We start from the raw sequence: 24,473 nt of genomic DNA, 5'->3' as shown, positions 1-24,473 counted from the left end.
AAATTGTTATGCCAGATGTTTGCAATATTTTTTAAGTTGGACACTATATTTATTATTGACTAAAAATAGAAACGGTCAGTCCTGTTTCTGAGCCCTCAGACTTGTTTCATGAAGTATTCAAAACTCAAAATAATCCCTAATTCCTAGTAATATTTGTTTACATTGTTGAACAGCCAGCATATGTGACATCATGTCTTGTTTCCCTGCTGTCTGCTGGTAAATACTTGTGTGTCTATCTGATTTCTGTTGGTAGGTTTGATGGCCTTCCCCTGCAATTCTCCCTTGTTGTATATCCTGCGGTAAGCTTAGTAGCAACAGAATTTGAAAAATCCAAGAAGGTCATTGATGTAGCTTGCTGGTGATTTGGTTGAGATGGTAGGCGTTAAACTTGCTTTGTCCATTTCAGTGTCTTGTTTCCTAAGAAATAGTATTGAATATACTGATCCCAACAGTGAACACCACCGATGTAGGTTGTGTAATCTGCAACCATCTTTGAGCATTGGAGTTCTTGCCTTTGGAATTGTCCTTCATTTTGAACAATTCTACTTACTTCTGTCAAGCTGTTGTCATGTATGGTAGAGATCACAGACACAATTTATGATGCTCTTGTCTTTCCATACTTTAGCAGCAATTGCCCCATTTTGCCTAAACTGACTATCTCCTTTCAGTGTTACATAAACAGGTTTTTTGGCATTTAGTCCTTTGTCAATTCTCTGCTGTTGTTGAAGACACTTCTGCAACCTCAAGTATTAAAATTTTGAAACAAAATGGTGCAACCTTGCCAGGGTAAAGTTGCTCTTTCAAGACAAGAGAAAACAGTGCTGGCCAATCCTACACTCCTGTGTTTGATCTGTCTTGCCCTGGTAGATCTCAAAATATGACATGTATCCAGTGTCAGACTCTGCTAATGCCCAAAGTTTGATGCCAATTTTGTTGGTTTAGCAGGCATGTATTGCTTGAATGCAACCCTTCTTTATATGATATCATGCACTCATCAATTGTCACCTGTTGGATTTCATTTCTTGTTAAGGATTTATATAATATATCGTACTTTGTAAGTACCATCATAATTAGCTTCCCCTCTTTGCATAACTTGCTGGTGAGGATCAGTGAAGTGTAGATACCTCATTATCTGCATATATCTGTAACAAAAAACTTGGTTTCTTAGCAATGCCTTGACCAATTTGATTTATGTCTGACTTTACATCAATACCTTTGAGAAAAGTCATCTTAAGAACAGCCTTCATCTCAGCAATGTAGGAACAAGACCAAGCTGATTTGGTCAGGGTTAATATCTTTTTGCATCTTCATCAGTTTTCTCAATTATATTTAAACAAGGTTGTCAGATAGGAAAAGTCAATGGTATCCTTATATATTTTGTGGACCAGTATTAACTTCTAGGTTGGAATAGGTGGTGGAGACCTATTTCATATTTATCAAATTGTTGGTGCCATACATCATTGTTGGGGACATCACTGGCATTATTTACATCTTCCAGTTGTGGTACATCATTATTTTCCCTTGAAAGTTAACTTTCAACATGACTGATCATGAAATCATTGCCAATACCACTTTGAGCTAATTGCATTAGATACCGTTTACAATCAAGTTCTGCTCTTCCCTCTGAAAATCTCTCAAACTCATGAATTCTATGAATTATCTGACATTTTTATACGACCGCAAAATTTGAAAAATTTTTCGTCGTATATTGCTATCACGTTGGCGTCGTCGTCATTGTCGTCGTCGTCCGAATAGTTTTAGTTTTCGCACTCTAACTTTAGTAAAAGTGAATGGAAATCTATGAAATTTTAACACAAGGTTTATGACCACAAAAGGAAGGTTGGTATTGATTTTGGGAGTTTTGGTCCCAACATTTTAGGAATTAGGGGCCAAAAAGGGCCCAAATAAGCATTTTCTTGGTTTTCGCACTATAACTTTAGTTTAAGTAAATAGAAATCTATGAAATTTTGACACAAGGTTTATGACCACAAAAGAACGGTTGGGATTGATTTTGGGAGTTTTGGTTTCAACGGTTTAGGAATTAGGGGCCAAAAAAGGGCCCAAATAAGCATTATTCTTGGTTTTCGCACAATAACTTTAGTTTAAGTAAATAGAAATCAATGAAATTTAAACACAATGTTAATGACTACAAAAGGAAGGTTGGTATTGATTTTGGGAGTTTAGGTCCCAACAGTTTAGGAATTAGGGGCCAAAAAGGGACCCAAATAAGCATTTTTCTTGGTTTTTGCACCATAACGTTAGTATAAGTAAATAGAAATCTATGAAATTTAAACACAAGGTTTATGACCATAAAAGGAAGGTTGGTATTGATTTTGGGAGTTTTGGTCCCAACAGAATAAGGGGCCCAAAGGGTCCAAAATTAAACTTTGTTTGATTTCATCAAAATTGAATAATTGGGGTTCTTTGATATGCCTAATCTAACTGTCATGACTGTGTATGTAGATTCTTAACTTTTAGTCCCGTTTTCAAATTGGTCTACATTAAGGTCCAAAGGGTCCAAAATTAAACTTAGTTTGATTTTGACAAAAAATGAATCAGTTAGGTTCTTTGATATGCTGAATCTAAAAATGTACTTAGATTCTTGATTATTGGCCCAGTTTCCAAGTTGGTCCAAATCGGGGTCCAAAATTAAACTTTGTTTGATTTCATCAAAAATTGAATAAATGGGGTTCTTTGATATACCAAATCTAACTGTGTATGTAGATTCTTCATTTTTGGTCCTGTTTTCAAATTGGTCTACACTAAAGTCCAAAGGGTCCAAAATTAAACTTAGTCTGATTTTAACAAAAATTGAAATCTTGGGGTTCTTTGATATGCTAAATCCAAAAATGTACTTAGATTTTTGATTATGGGCCCAGTTTTCAAGTTGGTCCAAATCAGGATCTAAAATTATTATATTAAGTATTGTGCAATAGCAAGTCTTTTCAATTGCACAGTATTGCGCAATGGCAAGAAATATCTAATTGCACAATATTGTGAAATAGCAAATTTTTTTTTAATTAGAGTTATCTTTCTTTGTCCAGAATAGTAAGCAAGAAATATCTAATTGCAAAATATTGTGCAATAGCAAGATTTTTTTTTAATTGGAGTTATCTTTCTTTGTCCAGAATCAACTTAAATCTTTGTTATATACAATATACAATGTATATTCACTTTTTACTACCAACTGATAGATTAAAATAATCTTTACCATTCAGTGATAACAAGCAGTTTTTTTACATCTTAATATTTTATGATGTATTTAAATGAGTAGTTATTGTTGCAAACTCCATTAGAAATTTTAATTGAGATTAGTTTTGGAATAAGGGAAAGGGGGATTAGATTAAAAAAATTGGGTTCAATTTTTTCTCATTTGAAATTTCATAAATAAAAAAGAAAATTTCTTCGAACATTTTTTTGAGAGGATTAATATTCACCAGCATAGTGAATTGCTCTAAGAGAAAACAAAAATTTTAAGTTCATTAGAACACATTCATTCTGTGTCAGAAACCTATGCTGTGTCAACTATTTAATCACAATCCAAATTTAGAGCATAATCCAGCTTGAATGTTGTGTCCATACTTGCCCCAACCGTTCAGGGTTCAACCTCTGCGGTCGTATAAAGCTACGCCCTGCGGAGCATCTGGTTGCACTTTACCTTTAGTTTAAGTAAATGGATCTCTATGAAATTTTACCATAAGGTTCAATACCACAAAAGGAAGGTTGGGATTGATTTTGGGGGTTATGGTACCAACAGTTAAGGAATTAGGGGACAAAAAGGGGAAAAAAATAAGCATTTTTGTAACTTCCAGAATATAACTTGTGTATTAGTGAATGGATCTCTCTGACATTGTACCACAAGATTCCGTATCACAAAGGGAATGCTGGGATTGATTTTGGGGGTTATTGCCTCAAAATTTTAGGAATTAGGGGCATAAAAAAGGGGCAAAAAACAAGAATTTTTCTAGTTTCATGACAATAACTTGTGTGTAAGTGTATGGATCTTTCTGAAATTGTACTACAAGGTTCCATATCACAAAGGGACAGCTGAAATTGAGATTGGGGGTAATTGCCCTAAACGTTTAGGAATTAGGGGCCAAAAAGGGGCCAAAAATAAGCATTTTTCTAGTTTCAAGACAATAATTTGTGTTCAAGTGTATGGACCTCTCTGAAATTGTTATGCAAGGTACCATACCACAAAGGGAAGGCTGGGATTGATTTTGGGGGTAATTGCCTCATAAATTTAGGAATTAGGGGCCAAGAAGGGGCAAAAAAACGCATTTTCCTAGTTTCCAGACAATAACTTGTGTTCAAGTGTATGGATCTCTCTGAAATTGTACTGCAAGGTACCATATCACAAAGGGAAGGCTGGGATTGAGTTTGGGGGTGATGAATCATAAGGGGGTTCAAATTTTTTTTAGGGGGGATTTTTTTTCCTTCATTTTTTCCCCCTTTTTTTCCTTTTTTTTTTCTTTAAAATTTTCTATTTTAAGTTGGTTATTTCTGATTTATATATAAAAGCAAATAATAATGATATGGCAGGAGATATACAGCAAACAGGATGTGTATTTATTATATTAAGTATTGTGCAATAGCAAGAATTTTTCAATTGCACAGTATTGCGCAATAGCATGAAATCTTCAATTGCACAGTATTGCGCAATAGCAAGAAATATTGAATTGCACAGTATCGCGCAATTGCAAGAAATATTCAATTGCACAGTATTGCGCAATAGCAAGAAATCTTCTTTTGCACAGTAATGCGCAATAGAAAGAAATCTTCAATTTAAATTTAATACAATTTTTTTTAATTCATTTAAAATTTTTAGATAATTCACAACATTTATTTTGTGTCAGAAACCTATATTATGTCAAAAATTTGATCACATTCCAAATTCAGACAGTATCAAGCTTGAATATTGTGTCCAAACTTGCACCAACTGTTCAGGGTTCGACCTCTGCGGTCGTATCAGGCTGCGCTCAGCGAAGCATTTTATTGTTTTTTCAAATGTTTCTGATGTCTTATCTTTATTTGGATTGAAGGAGAAACAAATGAAAAAATTGTCAGACAAAGCTTCCAAAGACAAAGAAGAGATGGTACAAAAATGTGAGCACCAGATAGCTGAAATGATGTCAACATTAGAAAAATATCAACAGGAAAACCAAAAAATTGTTGCTGAAAAGGAGAAAGAAATTGGTGAAATGAGAATTTTAGTGGAACAAAGTGAAAGCAGATCAAAAATGGAGGTAAAGGAGTAGGGGCATTAAGACCCCTTTTTGGCCTATTTTTTTCGGAAATTTCAAAACCCAAGAAAAATTAAAAACTTGTACTTTTTGAATACTTTAGGATGAAAGCTTTAAGTTTTGATATTATTTTTCCAAAATTTTGCGTCAATGACGTCACAATAACAACGTTTTCGTGCCTATTTAAGACGTTTTCCCGCAAAATTTGTGAAAATTTGTCAAATTTACATTAAATAAACTAGGTGCGCATGCAAGAAACAACTTTATATTTATACACAATCTTACAAAGGAATGAACACATAACATACTAAAATATCTTTTTGTTTCTTGCCTGCGCACGGTATGAAATTTAACTGTATGTGAGCTGATTTCAAAGGACAATTGCACTTGTTAAACGTTGTCGTCAATTCACGAACAGGTTAACCTATTTCTTAACATAGAAACAGTATGAATTTAATAAAAATGACCCGGAAATTAGTCTGAAAATATTTGTAGTAAGAATATAATCACATGCATTGCTGCATAATTATGTCACTGCGTCCGCATGTCAGTGGTAAACGAGATCGAATGCGGGATCGGAATACGTACTCCATAGAGTTTTTGAAAAGTTCCATGAGAGCAGACGATAGCAGTCAGATTGTGTGGAGAAAATATTTCTTTCATTAAAAATGAGTATATTGTTGAAAAAAATGAAGCACAAACCACATAATCAGGTAAGCACAGTCATTAAAACTTGTTTTTTTTTACATTGAAATAAAAGTTAAAATCGCGGAATCTCCCTTTCTATATTTATCTCACGTAAACAAATGCTCAGAATATTTATAGATCTTTATAGAACTGGTGCCTCGAAAGTTTTACAAGTTATACCGTTTTACTGTTTCAATTATTTTGCTATGGAGACAATTCACGGTCGATTATCTGTGTTTTTAAATTATTTCTTTCAAATTAAAAAGGAAACCACGATTACTATGTGTTCAACATGTTCAAAGCTTTAGAACAGATCCGAGTACAGAAGTTCAGAACACATCAACTCCAGTGTGAATGAGACTTCACGACTTACATTTTCATTTAAACCCCAAAAGATCCATTCTGTCACTTGTGTATACAAAGTAACAAAACAATTGTTATATAAAATATACTTTGGTTTTAGGTCAAATATTTATTGCCATAAAAACCATCCTGTTTCTGTTCTTTATATAGACGGTAAACAAATGACGATTATCTCCCCTATCGATCTTAACGAAAGGAATATTATAAAAAATATTATTATTTTATTATTTTCAAGAATTACAATCTATATATAACTTATCTTGGTATTTGTCTGTACATTTTGACAATAAAGTATGTTAAAAAAATTATACAAATTAATACATAATTGCAATCACCAAAAAGAATATGCAAATATTGTTTACCTTTCAAAATGAAGCAGGACTAATTGATCAATATATATTTGAATATCAAAATAGAGACTTTCTCAAAATAGCGTTATTTTACAATTCAAAACAAATCTGGAGATTAAGATAAAAAAGAAATGGAACTCGAGGTCGGTTCCATGCATAAAATTGTCTTAAATTAAGGCTAAAACTTTTTATATTTATTAAGTTAAAAGATAGAGAAGTTTGATCATTTAGCAAAAAGTAAATGAATGATTGCTGTTTGCTTCATGTCCTGCAGGAAATATTTCATGTATATTCCAAACAAAAACCACAGCAGGTATATTAAAGGCTGTTCAAAGTAGGCCGCAGGAATTCAAAATAGGTTCTTCAATTAGTCACGGTGGATGGAGGGAAGATGGAATAAACGGAAGGCTTTTTAATAGCGAAATAGCACAATGCGGGATTGTTGTCTCAGAATTATGTTTGACTAAAATCTAATGTTGAGAGTACGATACCGGGTCTCTTTAGCATGTGATAAGACGAGGCGTCGTCCCGATTTCGTCTGGATGTGGTTGCGTATTTAAACATCCCGCACAAGTATTCGGGTGCCCCGTTACAAAAAAAAATCTTACTAAAAATGACAGATCGGAATTCACGGTAGACTTGTTGTTGACCATACATATATACACCCACCAGCAACCAGGTACACCAACGTATTAATGGACATACAAAAGATATAAGACGAAGCATAAAAAAAATAGCAAATCAAAATAATTTCCCCGATAATCCTAAATAGATTATATATATATATATATATATATATATAATCTATTTAGGATTATCGGGGAAATTATTTTGATTTGCTATTTTTTTTAAAAAAAGAAATACAAAAGAAATATATATACATAAATTATGCCTCAAAAAAAATTTACGTATGACTATATTTTTCTCCCCCCGTGCACTGCACTTGTAAAAAAGTCTTTTTTAATTTCTACTTTCAGCATGCCTCCTCTTAAGTGTTATCCATGTGTTGTCTGTTGTAAACGTACAAAAACGGCTGAAAGGAGAAATTTAAGTGGTGAAAAAAATAAAGAAATCAGGAAATATCTTGTAAATAAATTATTTATCCGTCCGCAAGAAGTAACTGAAGGTGTCACGTGTAATAAATGCAGATTGTTTTGTGGAAAAGAAATACAAAAGAAACCAACTACTAAAAGAAATGCTGAGTATCTAGACAAAGATCCCGATTTTATTCCAGTTGTAAGAAGCTCAAGTAAACATTATATTGATTGTCGTTCACCCCCAAGTATTCAGCTTAAGTTTCCATCTACAACAGCCAGCCACGCACAATGTGTAGTCTGCAAACGCCATGGGCCAAAACTTGTAACTGTTCCAAATTCTGCTAGATATGACTTATTCTTAAAAAGACTTATTGTTTTACCTCAAGGTGCAAGATGCTGCCCTGGACATCTCTCAGGTGAATATTTTTCAGGCTTTTCATGTGAACAAATTGTTGAGAAAAAATCATCAAGCGATTTTAATCGTACTGAAATCACCAATTTATTGAAACAAATAAGGGACATAGCGCTAAAAAATAGTAAAAAGCGTATAGACTTCGACTCTCCAACTTCACTTTCAGAAAGTGATATTTATAATTTAACTGGACTGACAAAGGCTAATTTTGATAATGTGTGTTCAAAGATCCAAGACTCGCCCATGAGAGATTCACACTGCAGTACTATTCGGCAATGTATTGGCATTTTTCTGACTAAACTTAAGTGTGGAATGTCAAATAGGCTATTGTCCACCTTATTCAACTTGGGTCGTGATGCTACACGGCGTGCTATTTCATCTGCCAGAAAATTTAGTTGAAACATTTGTTCCAGAAAATCTTGGGTTTGAACATATTTCACGGAATAATGTAATCAATAACCACACTCGTCCATTAGCACAGTCCCTATTTGGTGATATTACAAAGCCGGCTATCCTTGTTGTAGATGGAACATATATATATATACAAAAAAGTGGCAATTTTCAATTCCAAAGAAGATCGTTTAGCATGCACAAACACAGGCCATTGGTAAAGCCAATGGTTTTTGTAACTACGTCTGGCTATATAGTGAGTGTGATGGGACCATATATGGGTGACGGAAAAAACAATGATGCAAACATTATGACTCATATCATTAAAAGAAATATAGAGAAAATAACAGATTGGCTTCAGGAAGATGACATTTTAATTGTAGACCGTGGTTTCCGAGACTCTCTTGATCTATTAAATGAGTTAGGTATTAAGTCTGAAATGCCATCTTTTCTTGGAAGGGGAGAAAAGCAACACTCTGTAGAAGAAAGTAATACAACACGCCTCGTAACCAAACTTCGTTGGATTGTGGAATCAATTAATGGTAGGATAAAGTTTTTTCGATATTTGGACAAAGTCTTACCTACGAATCAAGTTCCATACATTCAGGACTATGTACACATTGCTTGTTCTTTAATTAATCGTTATTTTAAACCAATGAATATTGGTGATCCTGAAGCAGATGAGTTGTTGGGTACAAAAATGCTTTTTTTTGTCAAAACAAATTAATGAGTTGAAAAATAAAGTTGAAAATGATGGTTTGGACAAACGAAGTTATAAATGGTCTAAGATAGATTCAACAGATTTTGATAGTGAATTTCCACGTCTGAACGAAGAAGAACTAAGAAACCTCACTTTAGGAACATATCAACTGAAGATGGCAAAATCATACACAGAAGAACTCTTTGACTCTGAAGGAAGATATGAGGTTTTGATCTCTGCTGAAGATCAGTGTCTACTCTCTGCTAAAATTCAAAGCCGACATATAAGTGCAAAATGTTACCAATTATGGATTTCATTTAATGAGTGCGTTGTACTCGGTTGGTACTGTAAATGTAAAATTGGTGGTCGTGTAGTTGGTATGTGCTCTCACATTGCTTCAGTAATATGGTACTTGGGTTTCGGTAGGTATACTGACAAACAATTCCGAATTAACAACTGGGGTCAGTATTTATTAGATGCCATGAATATTCCCGAACCAGAGGAAATTGATGCAAGTGATGATGAAGCTACAGTTACTGAAGAATGACTTTGAATATTATCATTGAAAACTGAACAAGTACTGATGTATATATGTGACTTTTGAATTGTATAATCGTAAACATGTCTCATGGTTGTCAGCCTAAATTCACAGTTTAAACAAAGACACATTTTTAAGACTTATCTAATTGGAGTTAACTTGACTTAGAAATAACCAAATGTCTATTTAGATAATTAATTTGAACAATAGTAGATTGACTCAACTACATGTATATGCGATATACTTGTCCTTTTATTTTGTATTAGTAAAGTCACAGAAAGATTTGTTAATTCTTTTTTTTCAACTTCCCCCAACTTAAGGGACATTAACATGTGAACAGTATTTTTTTAAACGACTGTAAAAAAATATTTGTCATGATAAAAAAATCTACGTTGGTTTTTTTAAATAAACATAATGGTACACAATTCATAAAAATCTCTCCGCCTTTCCTGTGAAGAAGCAGTGACATTAATTCCATCAGTATAACAGCATATATGTCCAACTTCTGTAGAAATATAGTTCAAATGTATTTAAGCTCAGCTAAGTTTGTTTTAAATGTATATAGGCTGAAATAAAAAGATTGATAAGTTTTGTGATTTTTTTTCTTCAGAATAGTGAGATGTGGTATGGTTGTCAATAAGATAGTTATCCACCAGAGTTCAACAAATGACAGAGACATGTTATGCAACTATAGGTCATCGTATTTCATTGCATTGTTGTAGTCATACTCTTGCATTACACATTATATCACTTTGAAATGTGTCCACATCAATGGAGCCCTTGAGTTAACAAAAGATCGCACCAAAATAATAGAACAAAATGAATGACTTTATTGTACATGATGAAGACATATTAAACTTGTTTTAAGAATACTTGAATAGAATTTGGTTGTCATGGTGATATTTCTGATAAACAAATTACCTTTATTGTCTTCTTTAATTTGAACACATAAAAAATATTTATGCATCAATATCAAATATTTATATAAAAACTGAAAATTCATTCAAAATGGCCGTATAAAAAAATTAAAATTGCAAAAAATACATTTGCGGTAACCATAGCAACCAGATCAAAATAAATAGTTTCATGTTAAAAGATAGAATATTATTTTACAATAAGTTCACAGCATGCAAACCTACTTTACTGATCACATGAATTATGATTTTGATGATTTCAAGGTATTTCAACGTTTTTTAGGCCTATCCGTAAAATCGTATCTACCACCGTTACCATGGCAACCACATTTTAAACTGGGGTATATATCATCAGTACATGTTACCATGATACACATATGTAAATATTAACATGATTCTATAATGGGCCAAAAATGACCCTTAATGCCCCTACTCCTTTATAATAATCAATTTGTTAGAAATAAAGTAAAGTAATAACCATCATATTCTTTTTGTGACATAATGAACAACAATAAATCGATGATTTTCTGTCTGTTCATTAAGTTAATTGAATCTTCTTGGAAGTAATTTGTATAAGAAGGCAGGATATTTATGAAGAACATTGAGCTTGCTTTTAGTAACTTCATCCATGAGGTATAATTGCCAATGAGACAACTATCCACAAAGTTCAAATTAAGTGGATGTAAGAAATTATAGGCCACCATATTGTCTTCAACAATGAGAAAAAAAACATACTGTTTTGGTGGCTATTAAAGATCCTGACATGAAAATATTAATTAATTCAATTGAGATAATATCTAATTAATAAAAATATTTTTACAAAAAAACAAATATGAGACATTAACCAATGACACCCACTGAACTATGTGCTCCTAACTTTGGACAGGAAAATTGATGAATGTGGGAAGGTTTACCATGATAGTGAGTGCTCAACTGTCCTCTAATATTGTAAAGTATTGTTTTGATGTATGTAAACCTAATGACCTGTTTTGCTGCTACAACAAGTTAGTAGATAATGATTTCATTAAACATTTAACTTCAGTTTCATTGTTAACTTGATTTGCAATATTGCTGTCAAAGGCGGAGATAGATTATTGTGTTATGTATATTTTATATGTACTTTTAGACACAAAATTTTATATACTTTTTGCTTTCCAGACAAATGATGTCATTTCTGATTTGAATAATAAAATGCAAGACCTGAGCAAAAAATTGAGTTCTACTGAAGGGGAAAAGGTATGTTATAAGTATTTAATGTAAATTTAGTAGTAAAATAACTCAATCATGGCAAACAGTCGTTAGTAACCATCCATGATGATTTCAATATCAATCACAGTTACAAAATTGTATTTGGTCATTTCGAGTGAAAAAAAATCTGTTAAAATTATATTATCAAGTGAATATGAAATGGTTTTCTGTCAAAACAAATATTATATGCCCTTTTTTTTTCTTGATGAACAAAAACTATAATATTTCTTCTACGAATACCTTGACTACACAAGGTCAGTATTTCTTCTATTCAGATCTCATATTTTAAAAGCACTTCTTTTTCATGATAACATTGCTATAAAAGAAAAGTGTGTAAAGAAAACAGTAAATGTTCTTATGATAAATTGTGTGGTCATTAAATTAAGGTTCTTAATTATTACATCAAATGTTGAATGACATCATTATTATTTTGTAATTCACATAAAGATGGGAGTAAAGAGAAAATAAGTTCTGTTCAATAATTAAGTCTGTCATATAAAATAAAGTTTGCTATGAAGAGGTCACATATATTTATAATTTATACTTATAGGTATCTGCTGATAAAAAGGTTACAAAATTGGAAAGGAAAGTAAAAAAATATGAAAATGATATCTCAAAAATGGTAAGGAACGATATGACGGATTCATTTTAATGTCAGATAATATAGATAATGCCCATAGAATATTTCTTTTACAATTTTTGAAAATCCTTTTATAGAAAGACGTGTTAAACAGTGTCTTCCTTTTATTACATCACTGACAATTTATTATTAATTTAAATATTATAAAGCTTTTAAAACATAATAACAATAAAGTTCTGTAACAAATTAAAATTGATATATATATGTATGTATACATTGTGCTACTACTTTCATTTGTTGTATACATAGTGTTTTTGTAATATCAATGTACAGGAGACAAAAATAAAGAGTCTGCAGGACATAGTAGATGTCATTAAATCTAAGAAGACAGAGAATATAGGAATACAAACAGAACTTGAAATTCAACATTCAAAATTACCAATTACGTCACCATCAAGGAAAAGAACAGATATTGGGATGAAGCAAACACAAAAAGAAAGAACTACAACACCCAATATAAGAGTAGCACCAAAAACACCTCAGGTATAACAAATTTCATTAATGTAGTAAAAATACAATTTTTAAGATGTTTTATGCGCTTGCCTTCTTCTATTTCTCTGTTTTCTATCTAATCTACAGTGTGGATCAGTCACCTTTCATAAAGCATCTAGATCTTATACGTTAAGACCCTTCAAATTGTATTAGCCTGATTACGGTTCAGAATTGCAGTTTTAACTTTTCTGAAATTGTAAGATATTATGCATATCAACCAATGGTATAATGATTTTTAATTTGATGGTACAATAGAATTTCATGTTAGATTCAGAAATGATGAATAACATTACTTTTCTAGTTAAACCATATGAAGATGGATGTAAAGACACCAGAGGTTCCTTGTACACCCGTTTTGTTTAAAACTCCTACAGCCCAAACACCAATGTCTGCCATGAGAACTCCACAGAGAAGTATCTTAAAAAATACGGAAAGAAATTCAGCAGTGAAAAAAAGGAGAGTAGCATTTGAATCAGATGGATCTGAATCGGACTGTTCTTCTTCGTCTGAACTAATGGAAGTTGAGGTAAGTAGCTTTACACTTACTGTGGATTAATTTATTTTTGTGGGTACATGTACCAACTTTTGTGGATTAGGGAAAACTTGCATGTTCGTTGATATTTAATTTCGTGGTTTTGATGAAGTCTACATACAAGTCTATAGAAAATTTTGCCATTTGTTGATCATTTAATTTCGTGGTTCACCTGTAACCAAAAATCCATGAAAATTGGTATCCAACATATTAATGAATCCACAGTATCTGACTAAATCTGAAATGTTTGATTCTAAATTTATTACATTTATTACTACCACTCTTATCAAATGCTCTGTTGTGGTGTAAGTTAGACATGACTGTATGGTTCACAATTTCATGAATTTTGAGAAATGATAAAATCTAGTGCAGAACATTAATTGCTTGAGCTTAACATGAACATGGTATGATTTTGAGAAATAGAAGTTAGTGCTGAACATTAATTTTTTAAACTTAACATGGTATGAAATGACTATTCATTGATAATATTAATGTTTGTTTCAGATAGGTGAAGTAGATTTCAGATACAAAGCTGGCCAGAAAAATCTACCCCTGCATGTTAGACCTTCACCAAAAATTAAGACACCAGAGATCAGGGGTATTGGTAGTGATGATGATGATATGACCGATAGATGTAGAATTCCATTACAGAGGAAACCTAGAGGCCCACCTGTACCTAAAACACCTAAACAAGAGGTAAAACATTTTAAAAAATATTTTTGTGTTAACTCAGATGTAAAAAAAAAAGTTAGAAGTGGAGTAGTTGTCCATGAGACACAATACATGTTAGCCAAAAGAGATTTGCTTTACTTGGGTTTTTTTTTATGCCCCACCTATGTGACCTATGATAGTAGAGGGGCATTATGTTTTCTGGTCTATGGGTCCATCTGTCCTGCTTCAGGTTGAAATATTGGTCAAAGTAGTTTTTGATGAAGTTGAATTCCAATCAATTTGAAACTTAAATTGTACACATATTCCCTATGATATGATCTTTTTAATTTAAATGCCAAATTAGAGATTTGACCCCAATTGCATACTCCACTGAAAATAGAAAATGATAGTGGGAGTTTCAGTTTAAAGTTTTTGGTCAAGGTAGTTTTTAATGAAGTTGATGTCCAATCAACTTGAATCTCAGTACACATGTTCCCTATGATATGATCTTTCTAATTTAAATGCCAAATTAGATATTTGACCCCAATTTCATGGTCCACTGAATATAGAAAATGATAGTGCAAGTTTCAGGATAAAGTTGTTGATCAAGGTAGTTTTTGATGAAGTTGAAGTCCAATCAACTTGAAACTTAGTACACATGTTCCCTATGATATGATATTTCTAATTTTAATGCCAAATTACAGTTTTTACCCCAATTTCACAGTTCACTAAACATAGAAAATGATAGTGTGAGTGGGGCATCCGTTTACTATGGACACATTCTTGTTGGTGGTACATCTTGCTTATGTTCAATAATTAGCATTCAGTGGTGCAAAACTAGCACATTGTAGTATTGAATTAAACTAAGCTTAGAGTAAATGTAAGAATTTTGACCAAATTTTCTTGGAACATACTGACAACTAAATAGAATTCTAAATGTAGTTTTGTATATCAAATTGCTTAATGTAAGTCAAAAGCTATTCCATATAAATTTTATGCATTTATATTTATAGGCAAGAGTGAATTTGTCACTGAATCCATCAAATAAAGAAAATGTTCACCAGAAATTTGATATTACTGAAAAGGTATTGCTGTAATTGTATTTTAGTATTAATCCTTTAATTGCTATAACACAGCATATACTACGATGACATACGCTGTCCACCACTGCTGTTCGCAGCATTTGTCAAAGTTTTTCATCCAGACTCGTAACCATTAGGTCTTCATTTGGGTCTTATCTAAATCGAAAAAGACGCTGTAAATATGGAAATATTTCAGCATTTCAATGGGGAAACTGACAACGAGGAATAGTTAAAAGGTTTTCCTTTATCTCAATGTGTTGATTACATTCAATTTGTGTGGGAAATATAATTTGTTCGATTTTTAAGAGACAAAGAAAAAGGGGGGAAACGTAGGTTGATTGAAAATTTGGGGAAGGAGCCACTTATTTGCGCTACGTTTACATTATATGTTGTGTATGGCACAAATAGTTGATACGCTACGGTATTGAGCAACTGGTGTTTTCTTTATTTTATGGCAGATAAAACAACAAAATAAATAAAGATTAAAGGTTGTTTTTGTTCAAAATTCAACACAAATACAATAAATTACACCTTTTACCTGTTATTTACCTGAAAATGAAGGTAGCTTAATGAAATTTGTTTACTCAAATAATTGCATAACATTACAGTTCATGCTCTCCTGAGCATTTTTTTTTTTGTCTGTATCTCTAATACTTCAATTATTAATGATGATTTAAAGTCTCAAAGCTATATGTGTTGCTACTTTATTATTGATTGTGAATTATTTATTTTTTTACAATTTATGGTTTTCAAGCTCTTAAGAGCATCTGAACTTGCAATAGCTTGGTCTATCAGACATGTATGAGATTTGTGTTTAGGTGGTTCAGTTCCTTTTAATGTGTTATAAAGTAGTTTTATGATGCACAATTTTCACCTGTAAATAATCATTTCTATTGGTCAATTGAAATTTATTAACAAATTAGAGATAATAAATAGTATAAGATTTATATTCACCTTTGTTCACACAAATCAATTTAAGGAAAATATAAGAAGTGCAAATAGTTCACTAAAAGACAATAACTACTGTAAATTCAGAAATTATTTCAAGCATTTATTATTGCGATTTTGTTAGTTTAGACTTAAATGCGATTTTAATTTTTACTATTTTTGAGAAAAACCCTGATAACTTCGTATAAAATATTTCAAAATGGGAGCTTGAATTATTGTGTTTACAACTTTGTCGCAGTTTTCACAATAATAAAAACCTCGCATGATTTCTGAATTTACAGTAATTATTGTTTTTGCTACTTTTTTTGATAATTGATTGTTGAAATCGAAAATTGAGATGTTTTATATATAAAATGTGTTATTATGACCCATTAATTTACAATAACATTTATTTGAATTTAAAATACAAGATAAATATCCAGGCAATTGAATTAAAGCTATTTTTGAAGAGTTGTATTTAGATTGGGCCATCAAAAATATGAAGAATGTGTGGTTTTTCTTTCAGAAAATGGTTGTACCAAGGACACCAAATATCAGAAAAACACCAAGTAAACCACCAGGAAAATTCTTTAAATCATCACCAAAAGATAGACCATCACATAAAGCTAAGCAGAAAGAAGAGACATGGTTTGACATTGATTCTGTCTTTGGCTTTGAAGACTGAAATGTTTGTTTTATTTTTTTTCTCTTAGCTTATTTAACATTATTATGTAATTTTTCTAAAATGTTATTGATATGCTCATCAAGGTAATCTGTGATATGTTATTTCCTTTGAAACTGCAGTGCAGGTAACATTTATCTAGTCATTGTTGTTATTGTTGCTAGTTGTTGACATTTTGTTAAAAGTGTAATTTTACTATGCATTATATGGTAAGAAATTCCTTAAAATCTACTCATGTTCAATAAAAATATGTTTTTTTACAGTTTTTAATCATATATAAATAAATGATAAACAGGAGGAAAAGCTTATTATTTTGGTATATAAAATCAAGAAACTAAAGCCTTGAAAAATAAAGCTGCTTACTATTAAAGTTGGTAGTTGAGATGCCAGTAAATTTGGCCTGGTAGTATAATGTGTTTCGCTTGACTGTTTATTATTTTCGTAATATCATGTCCAGAATTTTACTAGGTAATTAAGAGCCATAAGATAAAAGTTAAACAACAAAAATATGGAACTCTGAGGAAAATTCAAAATGGAAAGTCCATAATCAAATGGCAAAATCAAACACATCAAACCAATGGATAACAACTGACATATTCCTGACTTGGCACAGGCATTTTCATGGGTAGAAAATGATGGATTAATCCTGTTTTTATAGCTAGCTAAATGGGGTATAATCACAAAAAATACTGAACTCTGAGGAAAATTCAAAATGGAAAGTCCCTAATCAAATGGCAAAATCAAAAGCTCAGACACATAAAACGAATGGTTAACAACTGTCATATTCCTGACTCGGTATAGGCATTCCATTATAACAATAAAATGTCAAAAATAGGGGTACAGCAGTCAACATTGTGTTATAATCTTAATAACTATGAAAACAAAAATATATGTAACAAATAGACACAAAAAGAGTTGTAGGCAAAGCATATTAGCTAAAATGAAAGACACGGATGCAAAAATTTTACCATAGTACAATAACACAATGATGGGTGTATAAGTACAGAGCCACACCAAATGGATATCACAAACAAGAAGGTGTCCCCCAAACACAGATGCCCCACTCGCACTATCATTTTCTATGTTCAGTGGACTGTGAAATGGGGTAAAAACTCTAATTTGGCATTAAAATTAGAAAGATCATATCACAGGGGATATGTGTACTAAGTTTCAAAATGATTCGACGTCAACTTCACCAAAAACTTAAACCTGAAGCTGGACAGACAAATGAAAGGACGAATGACGCACACACCAGAAAACATAATGCACCTCTACTATCGTAGGTGGGGGCATAAAAACAATCTAAACAGTAAAAGTAATATTCATAAAGAAAAAAAAACAAACTTTTAACATGTTGTTAAGATGATTCTCTGAATCTATAATTCAAGACCATGGTGTATTATTTCTGAAGTTGATACAGAATATTTATCAACACCTTGGTACCTTCAGATGAATTTTTTTCCATACCCCTGGTTCATCAACTTTTTACTCTGACACTTGTGACGTTTTAAAATAAGAAATTGCAACATACTGATCATTTGTTCTTGGTGTAGCATGTTTTACTTTTTGTTCACTTCAAAAAATATGCCTTATGGTATCCCAAAGTAATACATTTATAGCTTATGCTACAATTTCTATAAAACTGTCACAAGTTGCTAGGAAAATAATTCTCTTTATTCAAATCCTAATAATGATCCATTTGCAGTTATTGCCCTACATTGGTACAAAATATGCTACAGCCATGTTTTCCTGGGGTAGAAATAACGTAGTGATGCAAGTGATTTTGGCATTTTAATGAACAATAAATACACAAAAATACTGCATCTATGATTGATCATGTAAGCAATAGAGTGCTGATTACTATGCTGGTGATACCTTCACTGGCCTCGGGGTAATCTGTATTTTAGTCGATTTTCCTTTGCACAATAGCCATAGGTCCATGCACAATTTTGAATTTTAAAAATCTCCGTAATAAGAGATGTTAGCTGAAAACTTGCATGTGAAGAAGGCAATGTGCTTGCAAAAATGATTAGGGCCTTCACATTTTGAATGTGCATGTTCTAAGATGGGTAACTGTACTACAGTGTTAGTCATTGTTAGCTGTCTGTCATATTTGATTTTCACTTCTTGTCTTTTACATTAATTGCTGTTAGTTTCCTCATTTGAATTATTTTAAATCACATTACAAATATCATACGTTGATTCCTTAATGAATAAATGCCATTCAATGACATTTTTTTTGCTGTGTCCACTGGGACGACACAATAATTACAATCCAGCAAAAGAAAACTATTTGTATAAAGCATTATATTTAACAAAGGTAGAAAATCAGTATACTCCATACTTTGTATGCAAATTGCTTGTGCTATGATGTTAAAAATAACTTTCCTTCTGTCGTATGTCCATTGTCCTTGACCTTATTTTCATGGTTCAGCGACTGCTTGACAAACAATATAACTCTTTTGTTCAGTGAAAATACTTATAAAGCCAAACAAGTACAAATTGAAGAGAATTGAGGACCCAAAATTTCCAAAGTTGTGCCAAATACAGCTATTAAAGGTACTATATTCCTGGAATAAGAAAATCCTTAGGTTTTCGAAAAATTCAAAGCTTTGTAACAGGAAATTTATAAAAATGACCATAACATTGATATCCATGTCAACACCGAAGGGCTGACTACTGGGCTGGTGATACCTTCGGGGACGAAACGCCCACCAGCAGTGGCATCGACCCAGTGGTGTAAATAGTTATCAAACGTACCAGGATTATAATTTAATACTCCAGACGTGCGTTTCGTCTACATAAGACTCGATCAACGCGCGTTTCGTCTACATAAGACTCATCAGTGACACTCAGATCAAAATAGTTATAAAACCAAACAAGTACAAAGTTGAAGATCATTGAATACCCAAAGTTTCCAAAAAGTTGTGCCAAATACGGCTAAGGTAATCTATTCCTGGAATAAGAAATTCCTTAGGTTTTCGAAAAATTCAAAGTTTTGTAACAGGAAATTTATAAAAATTACCATAGCATTGATATTCATGTCAACACCGAAATGCTGACTACTGGGCTGGTGATACCCTCGGAATGAAACGTCCACCAGCAGTGGCATCGACACAGTGGTGTAAATAGTTATCAAAGGTACCAGTGACTAACTGATAATATGTAAAATGTTAACCATATTTGGTATACCGGTATAAGTCTCTTGCAAGGTCTACATGTCCCTCAAGTAGGTCTCATCTGATTTCTACCTCATTTCTTAAATGTGTGCAAGTTCCCGGTTGCCGAATGGTCTAGAAGTTACTACTGTAACCACTAGCCAGTGCGAACTCTACTCGGCTGCGCTTTACTTCAATCTTAATTGACTAGGATATTCAGTTTTCCTATCGAAGGTCGGTGGTTTTCTCATGGCACTCCAGCTTCCTCCACCAGTAAAAACTGGCTACCACTAAATAGCCCATAAGCGGTGCTTAAAAGTGGCGTTAATAGTTATTAACGGTACCAGGCTTATAATTTAATACACCAGATGCGCGTTTCGTCTACATATGACTCAACAGTGACGCACATATAAAAAAAATTAAAAACTAAACAAGTACAAAGTTGAAGAACACTTATGACCCAAAATTCCAAAAAGTTGTGCCAAATACGGCTACGGTTATCTATGCCTTGTCAAAACACCAAAAATCAAATCAAGTTCTTATCTCAGATATTAAAACCATTGTGAACAATATTTGGTGTATGGAATGATTGTTAGGTGTACGATTTGGACAAGCAGGTTTCATCTTACCTTTACCTTTATTTTATGGTTTTAAGTTCGAGTCCCACACGTGGCTAGGATTGTCAGATTTCTTTACGAATGTGTGTTGTTCTCTCTGGGCACTGGCTATCCAACACACCACAAAGATTGATCGCAACGAAATACCACAATAGTGCTGATGGTATCATTGAACACCAAGCAATCAATCAATTATGGTTCTGTTGGACAATGTTTAGTTTTTGTAGTTTGGTCTATTTAATTATCAGATACTATAAGCACTAGGGCCCTTATCGTTTGTGTATTGAAATAACTGTAATGTGTTCATGTCCGGCTTACATGGTTCATCTGAACATAACCTCATTTTCGTAGAATATTGACAATGGTAAATTTAAAAATACTTTCAGAAAAACCTTCTTATTGCAGACTTATAGCATAAACTGCTACATATGATTCCAATCGCCATTTATCATTATTGTTTTGAATTTTCTAGGAGGTTTTTTTTTGTGATTTAATTTTAACAGAAAATTACATATCTTTATGGTTCAGAAGTGTTAATCGCTCAAACTTTTAAAGGACCTGGTTTGCACTTATTTCCAAATTGAAAATAAAATATTTAGCTTTTTAAAATTAAGGACACTTTTTCGATTTCTATCCAAGTTTCCACAATTAATTTTATAGGTATACTTTGTCCGTAGGTTTCTTAGAATAAGAATGTTGCCCAAATAAATTTATGTTATATCAATATCTTAACATCCTTGTACCCCTATGCATCAGTTATTAGAAGACTGCATGATACCGAGTCCTAATACAAGCAAACGCAGTCGTTTTGCAACAACTGTGTATTATTGTTTAATTTGCTAGTGACCTCTTTTCAAATCGAACGCAATGAAACATAAAGGTATCCTTAGAAGTTGCATTATCTTATCAAAGGTAAACGAAAAGAAATAGGTCTGCATATTTTGCTCAATCTTCTTAAATCTGTGTGGATTCTTTTGGAACCATCTACTAGTAAATGAAAACATCAAAAAGGATAATGATATTTGCTGCCATATTTGCTTGCAAAACACCTTTCATTTGTTTAACATAGATAATTTTGTCTTTATGATAGGCTGTCTGTTGTACCATTATTTTATCATCTGAGTTAGGTTAAGTTAACTCGACCGGTTTATTTTCTGACTGGAAATCGTCAGGCGTATTCTCGCAAATCGGGTGTTTGAAAACTGTGCTTAATCTGCTAAAAGGGAAGGATTTTTTTAGCAATGGCGTTGTCAGTTTATTTGAATGTCCCTCTGGTGTCTTTTACCTTTCTCTTGTTAAATCGATAAAAAAAATGCTCACTTTTTATTTTCTTGTTCTTTTTTGTCTTTTTATGGCCTTCGAATGATAAGCTCTTCTTTGTTTCCATTTCCAATTGTAAAGTTTGTTTGTCACTCGTCTGTTGTAAACCATGTTCCAAATGATATATCAAAACAAATTTGGCAATTTTTTGATTATTTTTTAATTTTAGGTTCTGATTGGATTTCGGCAAAAATTTGTTTTGTCTGACAAGCGTTTCTCTTAATATATTTCTTGCATTGACGCTGTACTACAGATTAAAAATTTCAGGTTCTACACTCATGAAATTTATTCCGAGATACTTATTGAAAGCTATTACTAAACTACTTTCTATTTTGAACTAGATCTTGACTTTAGAGTCTAATTCAATAGTAGGAGGATAAACATCATCTGTTATATATTGGGGAAATAATGGTTATCTGAACACTGTCATAGACTCAACACTGTTAATCATTGACCTCTTAAAATGTCTTTGCAATATGAACGATATTTTTTTTGTACTTTTAAAAGACTTTGAACTACAGGTATACTGATGTAACCTCTTTTAAGAACGAGAGAGAAAAGCTAAATTTCCCACTAGAAATAGGTTGTAGATATTATCTTAATAATATTTGTGAAATAACAATGATTTGCCGGAAGCGCAGAAGATAATGATATCATTCATACTTGATGATAATTCGTAGAAAATTGCCCTTGACACCTGTTTTGAAATTTTAGAGTAAAAGAGAGTGTAAATCGGCTACTTGTGTTTGATTTACAGATGCAAAAATCGCAAAAAAAAAATCAAGAGACATTACGAACATAAACAAAAGAAAGGGCATGATATACTATTATTTATCCATGAAACAAAATCTCTGCCCACACTTACAATAAACAAAAGCACAAGCACAACACTTTGCATTACTGTTTATAGCCAGAAAGTTCCAGAAAGTATTTTTACTCGAAACAAGAGCTTAGTTATAGGGCTTTTTCTCGCAATTTTAACCCTTATGCTATCTTATTTATTTTAGGTATTTTTGACATATAGCTCTTCAACGATTTCGGTACTTATACATCTTCGGATTTCAAATGTTTGGCTTCGAGCGTTCCTGATGAAGGTAAATCCAGAAAAACGCTTCGGACGCAAGAAATTATGAAACGTGTTGTTTCCATTATTTTTCATCACTGGGTCGATACCTCTGCTGGTGGACTATTAGTCCCTGAGGGTATCATCAGCTCAGTAGTCAGTACTTCGGAACTGACATGATTTAACAAACTTTATCAAAATTGTCCGTTTCTTAATTTTGAAATCATTAAGAAACTAAGGTTTCAACTCCCTCATGCAAAGTTGGCTTTAGATGAATTTGGCTATTTATTTTAGGTATTTTTGACATATAGCTCTTCAACGGTTTCGGTACTTTACTACTTATACATCTTCGGATTTCAAATGTTTGGGTTTTAGCGTTCCTGATGAAGGTAAATCCAGAAAATCGATTCGGACGCAAGAAATTATTAAACGTGCTGTTTCCATTTTTTTTATACATCGGAACACTCAGTTGATTTGTGAGACAAAAAGTGGATCGATTGATACCAATGTGTTGATATGAGAGCATTGAGTCGATGTTCATATGATATTTCTGTAAGTCATTACATAAAAATCTTACCAAAGATACCAGTCGTACAAACGCATTACATATATCAGGCTTATAGTTTGGTACCCGAGAGCCAAATAAAATATTACGAAGTTGGAGAGTATTAATGAGTACACTATACCCGAATTCGTCTACATAAGAATCGAAATTAGTTTGAAGACCAACTTAATAAATTAAAAAAACACTGATAGTAGAAAAATTCAAATCGTTTGGAATCAAGTAGTTAGACCATATGTTCTGAAGTGTTCATATTCCTAAAGCTTGGCACATCGGTAACGCAATAACAAAGTCAAAACTAGAAACTATTTGTCTGGATTCATTGATGTTTTTTTAAACCATGAAATATTTTTACCCATGTCAGGTCTATGGCAGAAACTAACAGGTGTTTGGATGTTTTATACTACATTAAAAAATCTTAAACCTCTCCTTACGAACTTCTTTCATAATTTTCATAAAGTGAAAAAATAATTCATAACTCTAAAATTAGTGGTTTTAAAGTTCAACTAAATAAATTTCAAACCTCAGGGAATTTTTTAACATAATAAGTAGCTTTCCAAAACAGAATTTGAAAAATTAGAAAATTGGTGGGCCAAAACAGGCCTTATCGTACCTTGTCTTTTTTGTGTCTCTTTGTGAGTTTTTATTTTATTTGAGAATGAAGTGTATTGCTGTTTTTCGGGTATACGTTTTGATTTCTCAAGTCCAAGTACTGTAAATTTAGATAGTATTGCAAATAATGAAGAATGGACAAAATTGCGAATAATGAAGAAAGGACAAAATTGCGAATAATGAAGAAAGGACAAAATTGCGAAATTAATCATTGCGATTTCAGGAAGTTCTGCATACAGATGCACATATCAGA

At 32.3% G+C, this 24,473-nt stretch overlaps 1 protein-coding gene and 1 pseudogene across 3 annotated transcripts in view; both read left to right on the top strand.

Moving 5' to 3' along the window:
- LOC139492079 (synaptonemal complex protein 1-like) overlaps window positions 1-17,148 on the top strand; it is a 57,523-nt gene extending 40,375 nt beyond the window's left edge. For 2 of the 3 annotated variants that reach the window (XM_071280214.1, XM_071280215.1), the window contains exons 24-31: window positions 5,043-5,246; window positions 11,793-11,870; window positions 12,433-12,504; window positions 12,796-13,005; window positions 13,316-13,540; window positions 14,051-14,242; window positions 15,211-15,282; window positions 16,733-17,148. In XM_071280214.1, the coding sequence (XP_071136315.1) occupies window positions 5,043-5,246; window positions 11,793-11,870; window positions 12,433-12,504; window positions 12,796-13,005; window positions 13,316-13,540; window positions 14,051-14,242; window positions 15,211-15,282; window positions 16,733-16,891 (1,212 nt within the window). In that variant the 3' untranslated portion in view covers window positions 16,892-17,148. The remainder of the gene's footprint in view (window positions 1-5,042; window positions 5,247-11,792; window positions 11,871-12,432; window positions 12,505-12,795; window positions 13,006-13,315; window positions 13,541-14,050; window positions 14,243-15,210; window positions 15,283-16,732) is intronic. The other variant, XM_071280216.1, reaches the window with a different exon arrangement.
- LOC139492081 (uncharacterized) lies at window positions 5,857-9,868 on the top strand (annotated as a pseudogene).
- Window positions 17,149-24,473: the final 7,325 nt, after the last annotated feature.

Source organism: Mytilus edulis, chromosome 10, assembly GCF_963676685.1.
Source record: "Mytilus edulis chromosome 10, xbMytEdul2.2, whole genome shotgun sequence".
Classification (NCBI taxonomy): Eukaryota; Metazoa; Mollusca; class Bivalvia; order Mytilida; family Mytilidae; genus Mytilus; species Mytilus edulis.
The sequence above is the reverse complement of the archived record's forward strand: the minus strand, read 5'-3'. Positions and strand labels throughout refer to the sequence as shown.